The sequence below is a fragment of the Sardina pilchardus genome, chromosome 5 (assembly GCF_963854185.1).
Source record: "Sardina pilchardus chromosome 5, fSarPil1.1, whole genome shotgun sequence".
Taxonomy (NCBI): domain Eukaryota; kingdom Metazoa; phylum Chordata; class Actinopteri; order Clupeiformes; family Clupeidae; genus Sardina; species Sardina pilchardus.
The window spans coordinates 24,215,213-24,231,978 of NC_084998.1; the positions used below are offsets into that span (position 1 = coordinate 24,215,213).

Sequence of the window (16,766 nt, forward strand, 5' to 3'; positions counted from 1 at the left end):
GCCTTTTTACTTTCAATCACACACACTGTAACAAACAGCATGTGCCTGTATGAAACAACAATGAATAAATGCAAATGACACAGACATTTCTAACATTTCATTTGGATTTACTTCATGTTTGAAGCACAACATCCCTGAAAATACAGAAACATATATTTGCATATAGCTCATTGAAAGGATAACTCATGAAGCAATCACGCATGTATGACCAAAATCATTATTCCCTTCGTTCTTGATCACATGATAACTTTTTGGAAAAAATAAAATATGTTGACCCAAATCAGATATTGATTGTGTTCTGAATCTGAACATTACCAATGCAGTCTGAACAGACAACTGGGTAACAGTATAGTCGGTCACAAAGCATGACATTCCGCCTTAACCACTATTATAAAACTTGATTTACTCCAAAGACATCCCTCAGCTTTAACATGATATTTTACCATTCATACCAAAAAAAACAAAAAAAAAACATACAGAAAATGAGGAGCAGCAACATAGTCTGGGAACACACCTGGATATTAGAGGGAAGAGTCTCACAAAGGTAACTAAAATAATCCTGGCTTGAACTCAAAGTCTTTTTCTTGTTCAACTCCATGTGAGCGATTTGCTTAGCTTGCTTTGTGAAACCCAACTCTGGCACACTGGGTAAAGTGCAGTTAGTGTATCCACAAAGAGTGAGGGACAGAGATCCTAAATCTCATCTTCGTCGATCCAAAAGCCTTCGTCTTGTGCGTCGTCCACATCCATTCCTTGAAACAGCCTGAAAGAAGAGGACCAGATCCAAGATCACGATTGGTTTTCTCCCCCAACAATTTATCAATCAACGTGTATCATGTAAAATGTGTGTGGCGGTCTGTAACTCACTGGTTGAAACAGGGTGAGGCGCGGTTGCTGAAGTGGGCATAGGGGTCCGCTCTGGGGAGCATATTCAGACAGATCCAGCAGAAGTATTGCTTGCAGCTGCTGCAAGTCATCTTGTTGCAGCCATCGACTTTCTGCAGAAAACCCCCAGAGGTCAATCCATTATACAAAACCGAAGTTAAACTGTTGCAGATCAGACAATAACAAACTGAAAACACACTGGGTGACTCTGGTGACTTCAGAATCTTCTGTATTGTGTTCTCTTTCTCTTTGAAAGTGCGCATGTGTGTGTGTGTGTGTGTGTGTGTGTGTGTGTGTGTGTAATGGCTAATTCTATGAAATGGTCACCTGTATGTTTGTGCCACAGAAAGGGCAGCCTTTACAGTTATCCTTCAGCCACTCGCTGCTGTAGGACTCCTCCACTATCCTCTGGATCACATGTTTCCCGTAGCGTTGCTCCATAAACGCCTTGCCGTCGGGGCTGGCACTGAGGTATTCATCACGCAAGGCTAACAGGTCCTCTGCAATCACACAAATATCAAAACATTCAACTCAGATCACACAATCTAGTGATTCACCTGTCTGGAATCTGATAGATGTTATGTATGTGGTTTTGTGTGAGGGCAAACCTGGACAAATCTGATCTAGAACTAGACAGGTTTTGGGGCTAAAATCCAGACCTGCCAGAGAGTGTTTCATCTTGCATCTTAAACTGCATTGTGGCTTTGATGTCTCTGTAAAGTGCTAGGACAGGCTGCTATGGATCTGCTTTAACTCATCTTCTATCGGGATACCCCTATGTAGCCCTACCTCATGCACAGAGGCACAGGATAAAAAGGGAACTTAGGTAAACAAGCTGCTGCGTATATGCTGACTATAGTATGGCTAGAGCGCTGGGATCGGTCCTCACCGATCTTAGCTTCACAGGCAGACACGCCGTGGTAGCCCCTGTTGCACACGTGGCAGAAGGCAAACTTGCAGGCCGGGCAGATGGCCAACTTGGTCTCCGGCTCCAGCATCACTGCTACTCGGCACGCCGAGCGAGGGCAGTACACGACATCTGGCATTCCGTCGAGGCTGGACTGCAGGAGGAGGCGGTCGTAGCGGGCAAACTCGGCCTCTCCGACCAGCTTTTTCACCTGCAGAGGAGACGCAGATCCATAACACAGCACACATACTAAAGAGTGGCAACAAAAGGAGTAAAGATACAGGCAGGCCACACTGATTTGGTAGTGCCACACACAAATCAAATTGTGTGCACACCCTAAGAGTGCATTCAGTGAAAGTGGAAACTCCTCCAGGTGAACTAGCATCACACAGGTTTCACACAGGTTACAAACACACACACACACACACACACACACACAAACACACACAATACATACATTGCACAATACACAAATACACAAATCCCTGCTTTTTTTAAGCAAGGGACAAAGTTCAAAAGGCAACACAGAACAGGTTGTCACCCCAGGAGACCTGCTGGCCATTCAGACTTTTGTTCAAGCCCTAAACACACACGGCTATCTCAGAACAGAATCGGAACAAAATCAAAGGGTGATAGGTCAGATTTAGTGACACAAGCTCTAGCTGCAGATTAGCTATTCGATGTCCACACCACAACTATCAGATCTTTTGTGTTGCATTATGTGCAGATACTCCAGAGGCAGAGGCATGGTATTAATTAAAAGCTTTGCACTTGAAAACAAAACAAAACAAAATTGCAGTTACACATGGAATATAAACGTAAACGTATCTGATACCTGTTCAGGCGTGGCGATAGAGGTACATTTGGGTTCAGGGCAGGAAAGGCACTGAACATTTCCGTCTCGAATCTGGATGGTGAAGTACTCAGCCATGCACTCATTGCAGTAGACGTGATTGCAAATCTTGAAGTATAGGCAATCTGCACCCAGTTTCTCCATGAAACAAATGCCACAGTTCAACATCTTCAAATTGAACACCTTCTGCCACTGCTCTTCGTTGAAGTCGAGAAGCTGGGCAGCGAGGTCATGCTCATGGTCCAGGTCGACGATGGCGCGGGGGTCAAGACAGCCGTCTGGGGTGTCCTCTTGCGTGACGCCGTCCGGCTTGGTGCCTGACCCCGTGGCGCTGCTCTTGTGTTGAGTCTTGCCATGCGTGACCACCAGAAGGGGCGACTGGATCTCCAGGAAGCCCAGCGCCTCCTCCTTCAGGAACTGGATCCAAGTGAAGAGGACGACGCAGCCCTCGTTCTCCTCCCACAACTCGTCCAAGCGCTTGCAAAGTGCTGACAGCTACGTGTGTTCAACAGAGAGTGAATGTTATGTTATGCTAAAGGAATGATGTTATGTTGAGTATAAAGACTATTTCTTGTGAGCTACATGGAACAACTGCAATATGCAACAACCTTGTGAACATTCCTGAAGATTCAATACAGTCAATACAGTCCACTTGCTCGTGGAACAATATTGTCACCTCACCTGGGTCCTTTGAAGCCATTTGGACCTCAGTGTAAAGATTGGTGGGGAAGATGATGGGTAATCCTCAGGTAGCTCAAATTTCAGTACAATAGGAGGTAAGAAAGAGACAGCATGTGTTTGCTCCACTCCTGTGAAAGGATTCAACATCTTTATGACATGTATAGTACTAATGAGTGTACGTGTATGCTGAGTATGTGCATGAAACGTCAGAATAGCAGCAGTCCGTTACCCTGGAAAACCAACTTGAAATCCGAAGGAAGATCCAGACACAAGTGTACTTCACCCTGATCATCAGATTCAACCCTGCGGAAAACGTCTTCGTCGTAAATACTTGCTAAAGCAAGCATTTCATTCTCCCTTTCTTCCCGAGCATCCGCCATTTGGACTACAAGTCAACACAGAACAGAAGTGTTTCCATAAAATAATGCATGATGTGCGTCCTCATCTGTAGATTAGTTTACATGCAACCTATGCAACTATTGCAAACTATGCACATGATAGATGACATCTTTCATGATATAACTTTGACGTCATCAATGACAGACAAATTATTAGACATTCTCTGGTTCTACTCAACTGTCTAGAAACGTTAGCTCTAGCTTAAAGTGAAGTACTGAAATATCACTGTGTAACGTTATTATTAGAGATACTGATTAGTTAAGTGTGGCTCAGGTAGATGATTTCAAATGTGGCAACAGCAATACAACGATAGCTTAACATGACGTAAGCTAGCACACACTTCTGTGGCATAATTTAGCATGGCTAACGACGATGCATAGCATGCTAGCTAGCTATGCAAGGCTATCCCAATTCAAATTGACTGATATCCAGCTGTATCAAAGAGTAGAAATAAGTATACGTCTTATTTCACTACTTGTGTCAATGTGCCTAGTAAATATACAGTTCGTTCAATCAAGTCAAGGTAACTTAACGTTACTTTGATAGCTATCTCAACTTAGCTAAAGGTGATCCCTCCCTAGTCAAATGTTAACTTAGCTATCATCAAAACACCCCATAGCATCAGGCAACACAGTGATCTATCTTTCAAAAGACAGACAAAACATATATTCGATTATTGTTGGTATCACACGGTCGCTTATTCCTAAGCATACATGTTAATAAGAGCTTAATTACCCTATAGTTGGCCCTCATATAGCGAAGCCGGTGGGACTGCTTCTCAGGGAAGGCAGCTGTTCATCCCGACCCTCGACCTGGTGTGACAGCATTACTCACACCGTGACGTAACGTTGCCACCTACTGGAGTTACTTAGTAGTAAACTCAAAATTAGATCAGGCCTGTTTCGTCATTACATCTTTGTATCTGACGTGTAAATATTTTTGTCTTGTCAAATAGTTATTCGACATTTGCATAGTGTAGGCATACTGTCATCTGACACTAGATCCCTGCTTTAATGTTTTCTCGATGCAATCATCTGAGATCCCTCTTTTCCAGAGTACTGCTAATAGACTAAAATAAGACTCACGCTGCCTCTTTACCAAGGGTACAGAAACGTATAGACCTACAACTACTACTGGAAAAGTTCAACTTGTCTTGACTTTCTTATCCAAATCAATCAAAGATTGAATAAGGAAAGGAAGAAGTCAGAATCTCTGAATATCCTGTCCTAAAAGGTATGGGTCGTTCCTCAGAAAGCAGAATTCAGGTTGCTATGTGACTGTACACCAAAAAAGGTGTCTTTTATTTGTTGAGCAGTGATACAGAGTAGAAAAAAAATGTCAAGTCCAGCCCTGGAGGTTGTTTTCCTTTACTTAACACTGAAATACTGCATAACAGTGACCAAGGTCTGCTTCAACATAGAGTGATTTGTTTATAAATGTGACACTAAAATACATATCTTACAACACTATAATTTAGACAAACAAGCTTGGCTTGCACATAACCTCACCATCTCATCACTGAAAATCTGTCATTAAAACTTTACCTAGCATCCCATATTTACATATAGTGTGTGGAGGCAGCTTGAGATCAGAAAACACAAGTCTTCATGTTGTGAACTCAATCTCCACATGTATGTACTATAATAGATACATTAGACAGTATCTTCATGATTATCTAGTGGGCTTATGACCATTTTGGAACATGGGGGTTGCAAGTATTCTAGAACTACACTGAGCCACAATTCTGCCAGCTGCTTTGCCAAGCAAGAAATATATCATGATTTTCTTCTTCTTTTTTTTTAAGGAATATGCATCTGTAAATCCACAGTTAAATTCAGCCCATTCTTATTTTTCTAGGATGAAAATGCAACAATTAGATGGGTGCAGGGATATTCTACAGGGATTTTCAAAACCAAACAGCTGAAATCAGCACTATTTTCTCATCTGGTGAAGCAGGGTCTTCACGTTCCCAAAAATGTCAAACACATAACCTTGACATTTTTTGGGATATACCTATGAGGGGATCAAAATAACTTAAACTGACATGAATATGTTTCTACATTCTACAACCCACTATGCCAAAAAAAATTCACCACATAATGATGACATAATTACATCCACTAAGCGTTCAGAAAATAGATGTTGTCTTTGCTGTTTGGTTTTAAACTTTGACCGAATATATTTGTCAAATAATTTTAATAGACAACAAAAACAAAAAAAGGGGGAAAAAAAGAAAAACAGTACAGTAGACAGACAGGTCTAGAATGCAAATTAGCCTAGAAATGCCCTAACGACCAGGGGGCACAGGAAGAACAGAAGAGTCCATCAGGTGTTGAAGCACAAACATAGACCTTGGCGAACCAGTGCTCACACGCAGGGCACCGTCAGGTTTAATCGAGGTCCATTTGGGGCTTGCTCTCCATGGACTCGGGCCCTGGCTGAGCGGCGCCGCCTTTCTGTGGACTTCCGGTCTGGGCCTCGCCGGCCTGCTGTCCGTTCACTGGGCCATTCTGCTCCGCCTTGTCGTCCTTGGGAAGCTCCACTTTGGGCTTGGGCTTGGTGACGATGGGGGAGCAGACATCCAACAGTTCCTGTGGGGATCGAAGCGGGAGGATAAAGGTGAAGAAGCAATACCAACCACATTGAAGATTCCATACATTCGTTAAGTGAGGGAGACAGAAACAACATACTACATCACACACATGCATCACACACATGCAGATTCACCGATTCTCAGTAACATTAATTGAATTGAATCACTGAATGACTTTATTGTTTATCTGCTATTCTCCCATTTAGTCATTATTTATTTTCAATAGCTTTGCCTATTTTGATATTGTTTATTGTTTATGTTGCTATTCTCTTTAGTCGAAACTATAGTCTGATCAACTGCTAAATCTAATTATTGTATTTTTTTGTTTGTATGTCGCTTTGGACAAAAGCATCTGCTACAGTAAGCAACGTAACCGTAACTGTAACCGTAACCGTAACATTAGCTATGTGTGTTCTGTTGTAACTATTACAGAATTATTAATTTTGTCCTGACCAATGCTTCGTGCTTTTTGATTTCTACCAAGAATTAGAGCACTGGAGACATGCCCTTTTCCTTCAATGATTTGCTTCAAGAGTGCATTATCTTCAATAGTGCAGCAGCAGCAGCAGCAGAGGCAGTACCTTTGTCTTGGCCTGGATCTCCTTCACCGTGACAACAGGCTTCTGGGTAAGACTGTGTTTGCTCTGCTGGTTCATTTTGCTGTTCATCCAGATCATGGTTTCATTCACCATCTTGTCCACCTTTGTGATGTCTGCCTCATCCAAGTGGTCGTACTTCTCATCCTGTGGTCCAACATTTACCAACATGTTAATCATCTGTTTATGGCTACAACGACCGACAAATGAATGTCTGACTGTTTGTATAAATGTACATTATGCATGTCTGCTGTATGTGTAATTACCTTCATTTTGTAAGCTTCCACAATTTTCATGTACTGCTGTAGTAGTTTCCCCAGTCTGTCAAATGATTTTGGTCTCTCTTCAGCCTCTTGGTAGCGCTCAACAATGGGCTGTCCAAATTTCTGAAGGGGACAACATTCAATTGAATCGCTTTGTTGACTTCGACCATCTTGTATCCTTAACAGGATGTGAACAATATCTACATTTTTACCTTTAATTCAGCCAGTTTGTCAATATACACTTGTTTCTGTTGGTCCTCACCATCCTCATACAACCAGTTTTCTGTGTCTTCAAGTTTTAAGGAAAAGGAGTCTCGTTCCTACATTCAAACACAGGGTTAAATTGGAAAGGAATCTTCATTATTTCAGTTAAAAACACTGTACTGCAAATGCATATGACAAAGGGAAGATTAAAACCAATGACATCAAAATCATAAATGTCACAGCACAGAGCAAAATTAGATCCCCTTCCCCCCACTCCCAAATCTGGAACATGAGGTTAAGTACAGTTTCAGGTTTTAGTCGCTGTAGTTATCTGGATTAACTCCATAATCCTACTTTGTTGAGTACCCCCTAACACAACACACACACACACACACACACACACACACACACACACACTGCAGCTTCATTTGCACAATGCAGTCTGTCTGACAACTGAACCCACCTCCTCGGTGACAAATTTCTCCAGTAATCCGTGCAGTTTGTCTCTCATCTCGTACACATACTCCTCCACAAAGTTCTTGGCGTCGTTTCGCTCCTTCTCCAGTTTGTCCTGCATGATCATCTTACCCTAGAAGAGCACAAACACATGTTTCACAACAAACCCATCTCAATATGCCAAACAAGTCTCATATTTAACTGAAAATATCAAAAGTAACACCCAGATCTTTAAATGAAGGTCTAGGACCGTATTCACAAAGAATTTGAAGGCTAAAAGTAGCTCCTATTTGGGGAATTTAGGAGAAACTCGTAAGAACAATGGGCATGCCACTCATAACCAAGAATTTCAACCCTAAAAGTAGCACCTAAGTCTTGGACCGCTTAAAAGTCGACAGGACTCCTAACTCACTAAGACCTATTCACAAACAATCCTAAGCCGCTTTTTGTGGCATTTCACGTTGCGATGTTTTGAAATGAGCATTCGGTGACAGGGGCTCTCAATTGCAAGGTAATAATTGCGCATTGTAAGTAAGGGACGCAATAACGCCACCAACAACAAAATACATCATTGCATGTAAACTAAATGTAATGTCTCATTGGAAATCAAATTACATTGTTTCTCCTCTTTGCAAATGTACGTGTTTTCATGCAGATTAATTAAAAAAAAAAAAAAAAAAAAAACTGATTCAATCCGCAATTTATTTCATTATTATATGCAACTAGGCTATTTGCTTTGTCTGACTCTTTACTCATTTAGGCTAGGCCTATTTATTCATCATCTTCCATCCTTAACAGTAGATATACTGTAGCACACGCATTCTCACCAGCTAAGACCTGTCACTTGTCACTTGTCATCGTAGGGGAGGTTTTTGCCATCATTCCCATGTTAAAATCATCAGCCAATCAAGGTGGTCACTTCAGTCAAGCTTGTGCATGAGTAATGACATCAACCATAGCAACGGAGCTCTTACTTTATCTCAGGAGTTGTCTTTCTTCCTAACTAAGAGTAGGTCTGAGAGGCTTTGTGAATAACTTTTAAGAGAAAACTCCTAGCTAAAATCTAGGAGTACTCCTAATGGTAAGATAAAATGTTTTGTGAATATGGGCTCAGAAAATCTTTCTTAAATGTCAATTCTCAGATTAAAGCAACTATGCAAGCTTTCCAGCAATCTAGAATTGCCGCTCTGTGGTTGCATGACTCTGCTACCCAGTCTAGATTCAATCTTCATATATTTTTGTGAGGTCAAACACACCTTTCCACCAAAGTCTAATCAGTTCATCTTTGTGTTCAAGTGAACATTTGTGCTAAATCTGAAAGAAGTTCCTTGAGGCATTCCTGATATACTGTATCATGTTTACAAGAATGTGAGACCTCACTATTTGGCTTTTTACTCCTAAATTCTAAACAGTTCATCTTCGAGTCAAAGTGATTATTTGTACTGCTGTTTGTAAGTTTTAAAATATTCCTTCAAGGCAATCTTGAAGAATTGTGTTAACAAGAATGGGATGAACGGATATATTATGAACATATGTACAGACAGATGGACAACCCAAAAACATAGAACCTACAGCCATGGCCGCTGCTGGCAGAAACTAAAAAGAAACTCTACCTCGTTCTCCACATATCCATTCAGCATGTCAGTTGACAGTTGCCAGTGTAGGCTGTTCTGTATGGGCAGGTCCACAGTTTTTGTCTTCACTTTGGCCTTCTTACTCGAGGGAGGCTGATCAGTCTTCTTCTCCTGCTTCCCTTCCTCTGACGTCTAAAATAAGACGACACGACCAGACAAACAGCATTCATAAAGTCGGTGCAGGCTTGCGCAGAAGATGACACAGACAGTCGGGATATCAGAGTAGTCTGGTGTTAGGTCAAATGTCAAAGGTCAAAGTGTCTGTCTGGGCTTACCTCCATGTCCTCAGAGTCTGATTTTTTATCCGCACTCTGGCCCTCTCCTTGAGCTTTCTGCTCTCCCTGGTCTACCTGCATCTTTGTCTAGAGGAACAGAGCGGAGATTACTCTCAGATCAGGGGCAGGACAAATAACATTTTCACAAATCAGCTGTGTGAGCCCAGTGCATACAATAGATACTGCAACTAGGGACCTCACTGTGAAACACAACGATCCATCATGAAGACCTAGAAAAAAGATGGCAGATCCCAAGTGTGATGGAGGAGAAAATCTGAAAACATGGCTTGACTATCAAGGAAAGTAGATGTCATTTTAACATAACATTAACATTAACATTAACATAACAGATGTTATTTTCAAACCCAGCCATCAAGGCTGAGAAGTCCTGTGGGAATGGCACAGGGAAAAAGAGCGCGACAGACAGAGACACTCACTTCCTCTTCCTTTGTGTTGGGATCCGTCTCCATTGGCTCATCTGCTTCTGTGGATTTGACCACCTCCACCAGCGAGGCGCTGGAGACGCTAAACATCCCGTGCACGTTCACTCGTACCTTCACCTTCACCTTGGCGTTCTCGCCAGATGCTTGTGGAACTACCTTCTGGACCATAAACTGGCCTGAGGGAAGATAGAAGGACAGATTGGACCAGGGGCGTTTTCAAGGGATGGGAGGTGTAAGTAACAATAACAGAAGGTGTATTGTAACAGTTTAAGAGGTATGAGCCCAATCCCAATGGGAAAGGGACTCAAGGATTTTGAAGTGCGCTCTTGCTAAATCTATGAAGTCTTAGGCCTGTCCCGCTGTCAAATTATCAAGAGCATGAGGGCTCTCAGATATTTTGAGTCTCTTCAGGACACTTGCTGTAAGTCCACATTCCGCAGAGTGCAGACTTTGCCTAAAGGAGTTACCCACAGTTCATAGTTTACATCATGATAGCAAACATGGCACTGGGTTACCAGGGGAAGCCCAGGACCATTAACAAGATCAATAAAATATATAAATAAAAAACGCTATTGCATGGTAGTTCACACTAGCATTTCTGAGTTGAGTACTAAACTGTGCTCATAGACAATGTTTATCAGTTTTCCTGAGCCCATATAATGATTTTCTTTGCAGAAACAGGTCTGGTTTTATTTCAGTGCCATCTGAGGTCCAAAAGATCACGGCCATCCAATATTGTTTTTAAGCTCTATCCCTGTTTGCAAAGATTTCTCTGGATTCTCTGACTATTTGAATGATAATGTGTACTGTAGAATGTAGAGGATGAAACCGCCAAATACTTTACAATTACATGTTAAGAGCTATTAACATGACATTGTTTCATCATTTAACAACATCAGATAGGGTTTTGACCCAGGTATCAGGTGTGTGTGTGTATGTGTGTGTGTGTGTGTGTGTGTGTGTGTGTGTGTGTGTGTGTGTGTGTGTGTGTGTGTGTGTGTGTGTGAGAGAGAGAGAGAGAGAGAGAGAGTTTGAATCTTTTCAGCAGTGAAGTCTTTTCTACATACCTATTGTTGGGTCTGGGTAGGGTAGCTCTTTAGGGTTATTGTAGTACGCCTCCAGGGAGAATGGGTCTCTGCGGTAAAATGTCAGCACTTTGGAGAAGGGTGCCGCATGGTTCTTGGGAAACACCTCACAGTCATTCGACCTGGGGAGAGGTTAATGATACGTGATGTTATTGAAAATCATTAAACACAAAGTGCACTCATGATGAATAGCTTTGTGTGTCTCAACGCAAACAGCAGCTAAAATGACTGGCATACATGCTAGTACTCATACACGCAAATATTGCTACTCATCAATCAGTCCCCTATGCATTAGCTGGCTCAGCTCCTTACCCAAGAGCTTCCTCTCCTCCGTCTGAGCTCCATTTGAGAGAGACGGGGAAGGGGACCACATCGGTGATGGAGAACTCCCGGACTTTGAAGGCCGGGGAAAGGATTGCACACTGGGGTGGTGGGATTGAGAACACTTTCATTAGATAGGTGTTGAAAAATAAACCTTCACTGAATCAGCAGAGGGCTTTAAAAGGCATTAAGGAAGGGATCATCAAAAGGGCAGGAAAGGAAAATGTAAAAGCAAGAGGGGAAAAATGTAACAACATGGTGTATTCAGCCTACAGAATACAGAACAAAATGGACAAATATATCCATTGAAATGCAAGATTATTTCATGCTTCAAAGTCTCTCTCTCTCTCTCTCTCTCTCTGTGTGTGGACCTAAATGTATTGGAGAGAGAGAAAGAAAGAGAGAGAGAGAGAGAGAGAGAGAGAGAGAGAGAGAGAGAGAGAGAGAGAAAGAGAGAGCGCAAGAGCGAGTAAATTTATGAGCAGGTCAGACCTGCAGTGCACAGCCTCTGGCCACGGCCTCGTCAGCATTGAGTGTCGTGCTCAGCTCCTTGCCAAAGAATTTGCTGATTCGCTCCTTGACTGCGGGCATCCTGGAGGCACCACCCACCAGCTCCACTGCGTAGATATCCTCCTTCTTCAGCTCTGGGGGAAATCAATGAGAGTGTGTAACTCTGGCTGCGTGTGTGAGTGTGTGTGTGTGTGTGTGTGTAAGTGTGAATATGGCTGGTTGAGCACATGGGGTGTGTGTGTGTGTGTGTGTGTGTGTGTGTGTGTATATGGCTGGTTGAGCACATGAGGTGTGTGTGTGTGTGTGTATGTGTAAAGAGGTCAGACTGCAGTCACGGCTGCCTGTGGCACGTGCTGGAGCCTGTGGCATGCTGCTCCCTGCGGTTTGCTACTTACTGGCCTGCTCCATGACGCTGCGCAGGGGACCCTCCACCTTGGCCAACAGCCCGGCGCTGAGCTCTTCAAACTGGCCCCTGGAACAACGGCGTCAGACACTATTATTACACACACACACACACACACACACACACACACACGGGGCACGCTTACGTTCTTACATACACAGACACACACGAACAGCTGCTGCTCTACAAACAACTCATTCAGACCCACTTATAATGACATGCTCACTAAGTACATATGTAGGGAAATTACACCCCCCCCCCGACCTCACACACACACACCCCTCTAATAGAAACAAGCTTTCTTAACAAGTCAGCTTCACTAAAAATAAAATGAAGATTTGTGTATATCAAAGTACCACAATAACAAAGAATCTGGCATGTTAAACTGGCAATAGTATCAAAGCTGGGATGAGGCTGTAGAATTCTGGGATGAGGCTGTAGAATAATTCCCTACGCAGGGGGGGGACATGAAAATGCATCCTCTACACTGCTTACTGTCAGGATTGCCGTGCAACCGACCTGTTAAGTTTGGAGGTGACGTCGATGCCATTCATGAAGCACTCGACGTTGAGGGGCAGGTCCGAGGCGTTGGCACTCATCAGCTTCTTCAGTTTCTCACTCTCCTGGGAGAGGCGCACCCTCGCACGGGGGTTCGACTGGACGTCCAGCTTGTACCTCTTGGAAAAATCCTCGCTGAAGTGCTTCACCAGAACGTCGTCAAAGTCTTTCCCTCCGAGGCCAGAGTCGAACGCAGATGCTAGAACCTATTGGGGTTGTAAATGCAAATGATGAACAAATCTCATTTCAATGCACCAAATATTACTCCTCTCCATCACCAAAATGACTATGGTAACAAGAGACTTTTGCATCACGGCCTATTACCTAAATGTTTTACACATTTCGTGCATTTGCTTTGCTCAATTGTGCATAACAACAACAAATACAACAGGTAATACATTATCAGTATCAAAAGTTCAAGTGCTTAGCTATCATATTTCTTTATTTTTCTCATTGTTCTTTTTCAAACCTTCATGCAGGCTATTCTTTAAGGTACGTATTATTTTTCAATACCTTCCCTGTATACCATTTGAAGAGGAGTAACCAAAGCGAGCAGCCTCACCTTGACCTTTCCTTTGTTGAAGGCACACACAGAGACCTGGAAGCCGCAGTGCCCCTGGTCCACAAACACCACTATCCGGGGCTTCTCCTCTGGGTTGGGCAGGTCTTGCTTGTAGATTCCATAGGCAAGTGCCACTGTTTAATCCGTAAGAGAAGACAATGACTCAGCAAATAAAATGTAAGTAAGTAAGTAAGTAATTTATTTATATAGCGCATTTAACGTGCACAGAGTGCAAGCCAAAGCGCTTTACACAAGACAGAACGGAGTGGCCGTGACAACAAGACATGAACCAACAAAAATGTGTACATAAGATGTGTTCATGTGTCAAGGAATAAGAGATGATGAGACAAGTACAGCTGAATATTTGGGTGGGTTGCTGTGGGTTTGTGGGCGAGGCCTGAGTGTGTTTACCTGCTGTCGTGTCATTAATTAGCCTGAGGCAGTTCAATCCAGCAATCTGTGATGCATCCATCAGTGATCTCCTCTCGGCATCCGTGAAATAGCTGGGAACCTGGCAATCACACACACAAGTTCACAGAGTGACTACTTCTTGACAACAAAACACTCTTTGATTCATTCGAAGGGCCTAGGGCCTTACTGCGCGAGAGTGAGAGCAGAGGATTACGTACAGAGATGACACAGTCCACCACAGGCTTCTTCATTGCAGCCTCAGCTGTCTCTTTCAGCTTGGTCAGAAGCATGCCGGAGAGCTGCTCAATGCTGAAGACTTTCTCCTCCTCCATATACATCACCTTTTAGGTTTGAATAAAAAAAAAAAACAGACAAGACAAACGCACAATGATTATGAGCTTCTTTTAATGCATTTTAATGTCTTATTATGTCTATTTCTTCCATAATTGTGTTCCTGATCACTTTGATCTGTTCACCTCAAAGCCCTTTGGTACATCCCCTGTCGTTTTTATTTACCAATGGTGACTTGGCAAAAAGATCTATTAAGCTATGAATTTGTACCTTCACAGTAGAGCAACTCAAGGCTCAATGAAGGGCTTTACATCTTAACTCACTCACATGACATTCCAGAACTTTCATCAGAGATTCTTGCTATTAACTTTTGTTCAGCGTTTATAGCAGATGTTATTGTTGTTGTAAGTAACTTACCTTAACACCAGTTGTGCCTTGGGGCATCTGAGCAAGTTCGTAGGCCAAGCCTGACTTGGCTGCCTGGATGAACGGGTCGGTGAAAGCTCGGCCATGGAATCTCTTGAATGCCTGGACCGTGTTTTTGCAGTTTGTGACCACCTGAAAGGGACGCAGTGTGTTACATGTTAACAACACTCTTCATAGCAATTATTCCTTTGTGAGGAAGAATCATTAGCCTACCCTTTTAATAAGTTGACCTGAGGCCACAATGACTCATCCAAGTCAACACTGTGATAATAACAAGTTGAGGCTTACTTGATTCTTGGCTGCAGTGCCTATTGAGCGATTATGTGGTCCAAAGGAAACATACGAGCTGCAAAAAAAAAAAAAAAGAAAAAAAAAGAAAAGAAACAAACAAATACATGTTGAAAACAACACAATGCAACAATGCACAAATACACAGTGAACATACAAGGCAGAAGCCTTGTCTTCATCAGTGGAGGAGAATATCACTGTAATTATTAATATCCTGATTATTATTATTATTATTATTATTATATGAATGCACTCATTTAGGCTACACATGAAAGTGGAATTCTGTGCTATCCTAAAACAATCAACAATACAGTAGTTTCAGGCAGTATTAAAACAGCTTGTTTGAACTGAATCTACTTAAGTAATAAGACTGCAATGCAGACTAACTGTAAAACTGGTAGAGCACACTGCAGTATAAAATGGCACTATACGGTCATCAGTCTATGGTGTTTTAGACGTTCACCTGTTACAACTGTCAAAGCAGCAGTGGTGCAATTTGACAAGTGAACAAGTCCGTTTGCTCGTGCCAATTAGTGTGTGTCTCATGTTAATGTTATGTGAGTGTCTGAAACATTTTGTTAAAGTTCGAAGCACTCCGTTTCAAAACATTCGGGCACAGCAGCATTACGCTCTAACATGGTCAAAACATTCGGGTACCTTTTAATGATAGCGACATACATGATTATTAAAACTAAACCGAAACCACAACATCATACTAATTATTACTGTCAATTAGAAACAACAACCACAACCATGAAGATACCGTTCAGACTACTGAGCATTTAACGTTGGGCGTCTCTATTGCATGATTATCTCTGAGAATTTACAGGACAGTTCCTGTGACTCATGGGGAGTTATACTACACCGTTACGTAGACAGTAAAGGAAATCACGAGAATATTCCTAAGACCACTGCTGTCGTCGTCACACAGCGACTGAACAAGTACAGTTCAACAGAACGCCACTTGACTTGCATGATAGGCTACACCAGGCTTAAGCCATACACTCGGTAGCATGATGCTAACACACCACATAGCAATACCAATGTTAAAGGGATAGAATTGCCAGCTAATCAGTTATCTGCCATTAGCGTTCAGTTACCCTACAGGTACACCAACGCCTCGATTCATACCCATTCATTTACCAAATCATTTCAGAAAAGGCCATTACGTCAGGTTACAAGCTGAGATAACAGCAGCATTCACGTGTGCAGTACAGAAGGTTAACTGTTACCAGTTATCTTCTACAGTTAGGCCTCAATTCTGTATGGTTACAGCTTGCATTACTAATGTTGTACATATAAAGCATTCTATGCGCTTGAACTCTACGAATACATACCTTGGTAACGTATAAGATCATAAACAGCAATGTTAAAGTTTTACTTACGGTGTACATCGGTCGCTGTATTCATTCGCAACGGTCTCGATTCCCCCGGATCGAGCTACTGCAACATAACAGCTTTGAAAGCCAACATCAAATCCCACCACTGACATGTTTAGTTAAGGTATTTTGTTAACCAAGTTGTGACACTTCTGTTCACAATGTTGACCGGGAGCACGTATGAAGAAAGCAATAATAAACGTCAAATAATAACGTACAAAATATTCGCCGATGTATGTCAACTTCTATTCATAATCCAAAACCACCACGATGTTCACTACCCATATATTACACACCGGCTAGCCCTCACACCAAATACCATACGTATATCGCGAGACTTGAG

The 16,766-nt window shown here is 42.4% G+C and overlaps 2 protein-coding genes across 2 annotated transcripts; both read right to left on the reverse strand.

Moving 5' to 3' along the window:
• Positions 1-2: 2 nt before the first annotated feature.
• On the reverse strand, positions 3-4,583 carry rnf14 (ring finger protein 14). Its single transcript, XM_062537026.1, has 8 exons — positions 4,461-4,583; positions 3,556-3,711; positions 3,327-3,454; positions 2,628-3,140; positions 1,775-2,003; positions 1,213-1,385; positions 868-998; positions 3-763 (listed from the first exon to the last, which is right to left on the reverse strand). Exons 2-8 carry the CDS (start codon positions 3,704-3,706, stop codon positions 694-696), a joined length of 1,395 nt encoding a protein of 464 aa, XP_062393010.1. The 5' UTR covers positions 3,707-3,711; positions 4,461-4,583; the 3' UTR covers positions 3-693.
• Positions 4,584-4,999: 416 nt separating this feature from the next.
• Positions 5,000-16,740, reverse strand: LOC134080527 (heat shock 70 kDa protein 4-like). Its single transcript, XM_062537025.1, has 19 exons — positions 16,430-16,740; positions 15,045-15,102; positions 14,748-14,888; positions 14,258-14,380; positions 14,040-14,139; positions 13,629-13,762; positions 13,028-13,272; positions 12,501-12,577; positions 12,088-12,239; positions 11,587-11,696; positions 11,257-11,396; positions 10,184-10,365; positions 9,747-9,833; positions 9,451-9,603; positions 7,845-7,970; positions 7,390-7,497; positions 7,181-7,300; positions 6,900-7,061; positions 5,000-6,316 (listed from the first exon to the last, which is right to left on the reverse strand). The coding sequence occupies exons 1-19, from the start codon at positions 16,534-16,536 to the stop codon at positions 6,116-6,118; spliced, it is 2,526 nt and encodes an 841-aa protein (XP_062393009.1). The 5' UTR covers positions 16,537-16,740; the 3' UTR covers positions 5,000-6,115.
• Positions 16,741-16,766: the final 26 nt, after the last annotated feature.

Bases quoted from the DNA above. Each gene is read 5' to 3' on its own strand.
- rnf14 (XM_062537026.1), bottom strand. From the start codon at position 3,706: ATGGCGGATGCTCGGGAAGAAAGGGAGAATGAAATGCTTGCTTTAGCA. The intron at 3,455-3,555 runs GTAACGGACTGC...ATCCTTTCACAG, and splicing joins TTTCAAGTTGGTTTTCCAGG to GAGTGGAGCAAACACATGCT. The intron at 999-1,212 runs GTGACCATTTCA...GGTTTTCTGCAG, and splicing joins TCTGTGGCACAAACATACAG to AAAGTCGATGGCTGCAACAA.
- LOC134080527 (XM_062537025.1), bottom strand. From the start codon at position 16,536: ATGTCAGTGGTGGGATTTGATGTTGGCTTTCAAAGCTGTTATGTTGCA. The intron at 15,103-16,429 runs GTAAGTAAAACT...TTTTTTTTGCAG, and splicing joins TACAGCGACCGATGTACACC to CTCGTATGTTTCCTTTGGAC. The intron at 14,381-14,747 runs GTAAGTTACTTA...CAAACCTAAAAG, and splicing joins AAGGCACAACTGGTGTTAAG to GTGATGTATATGGAGGAGGA.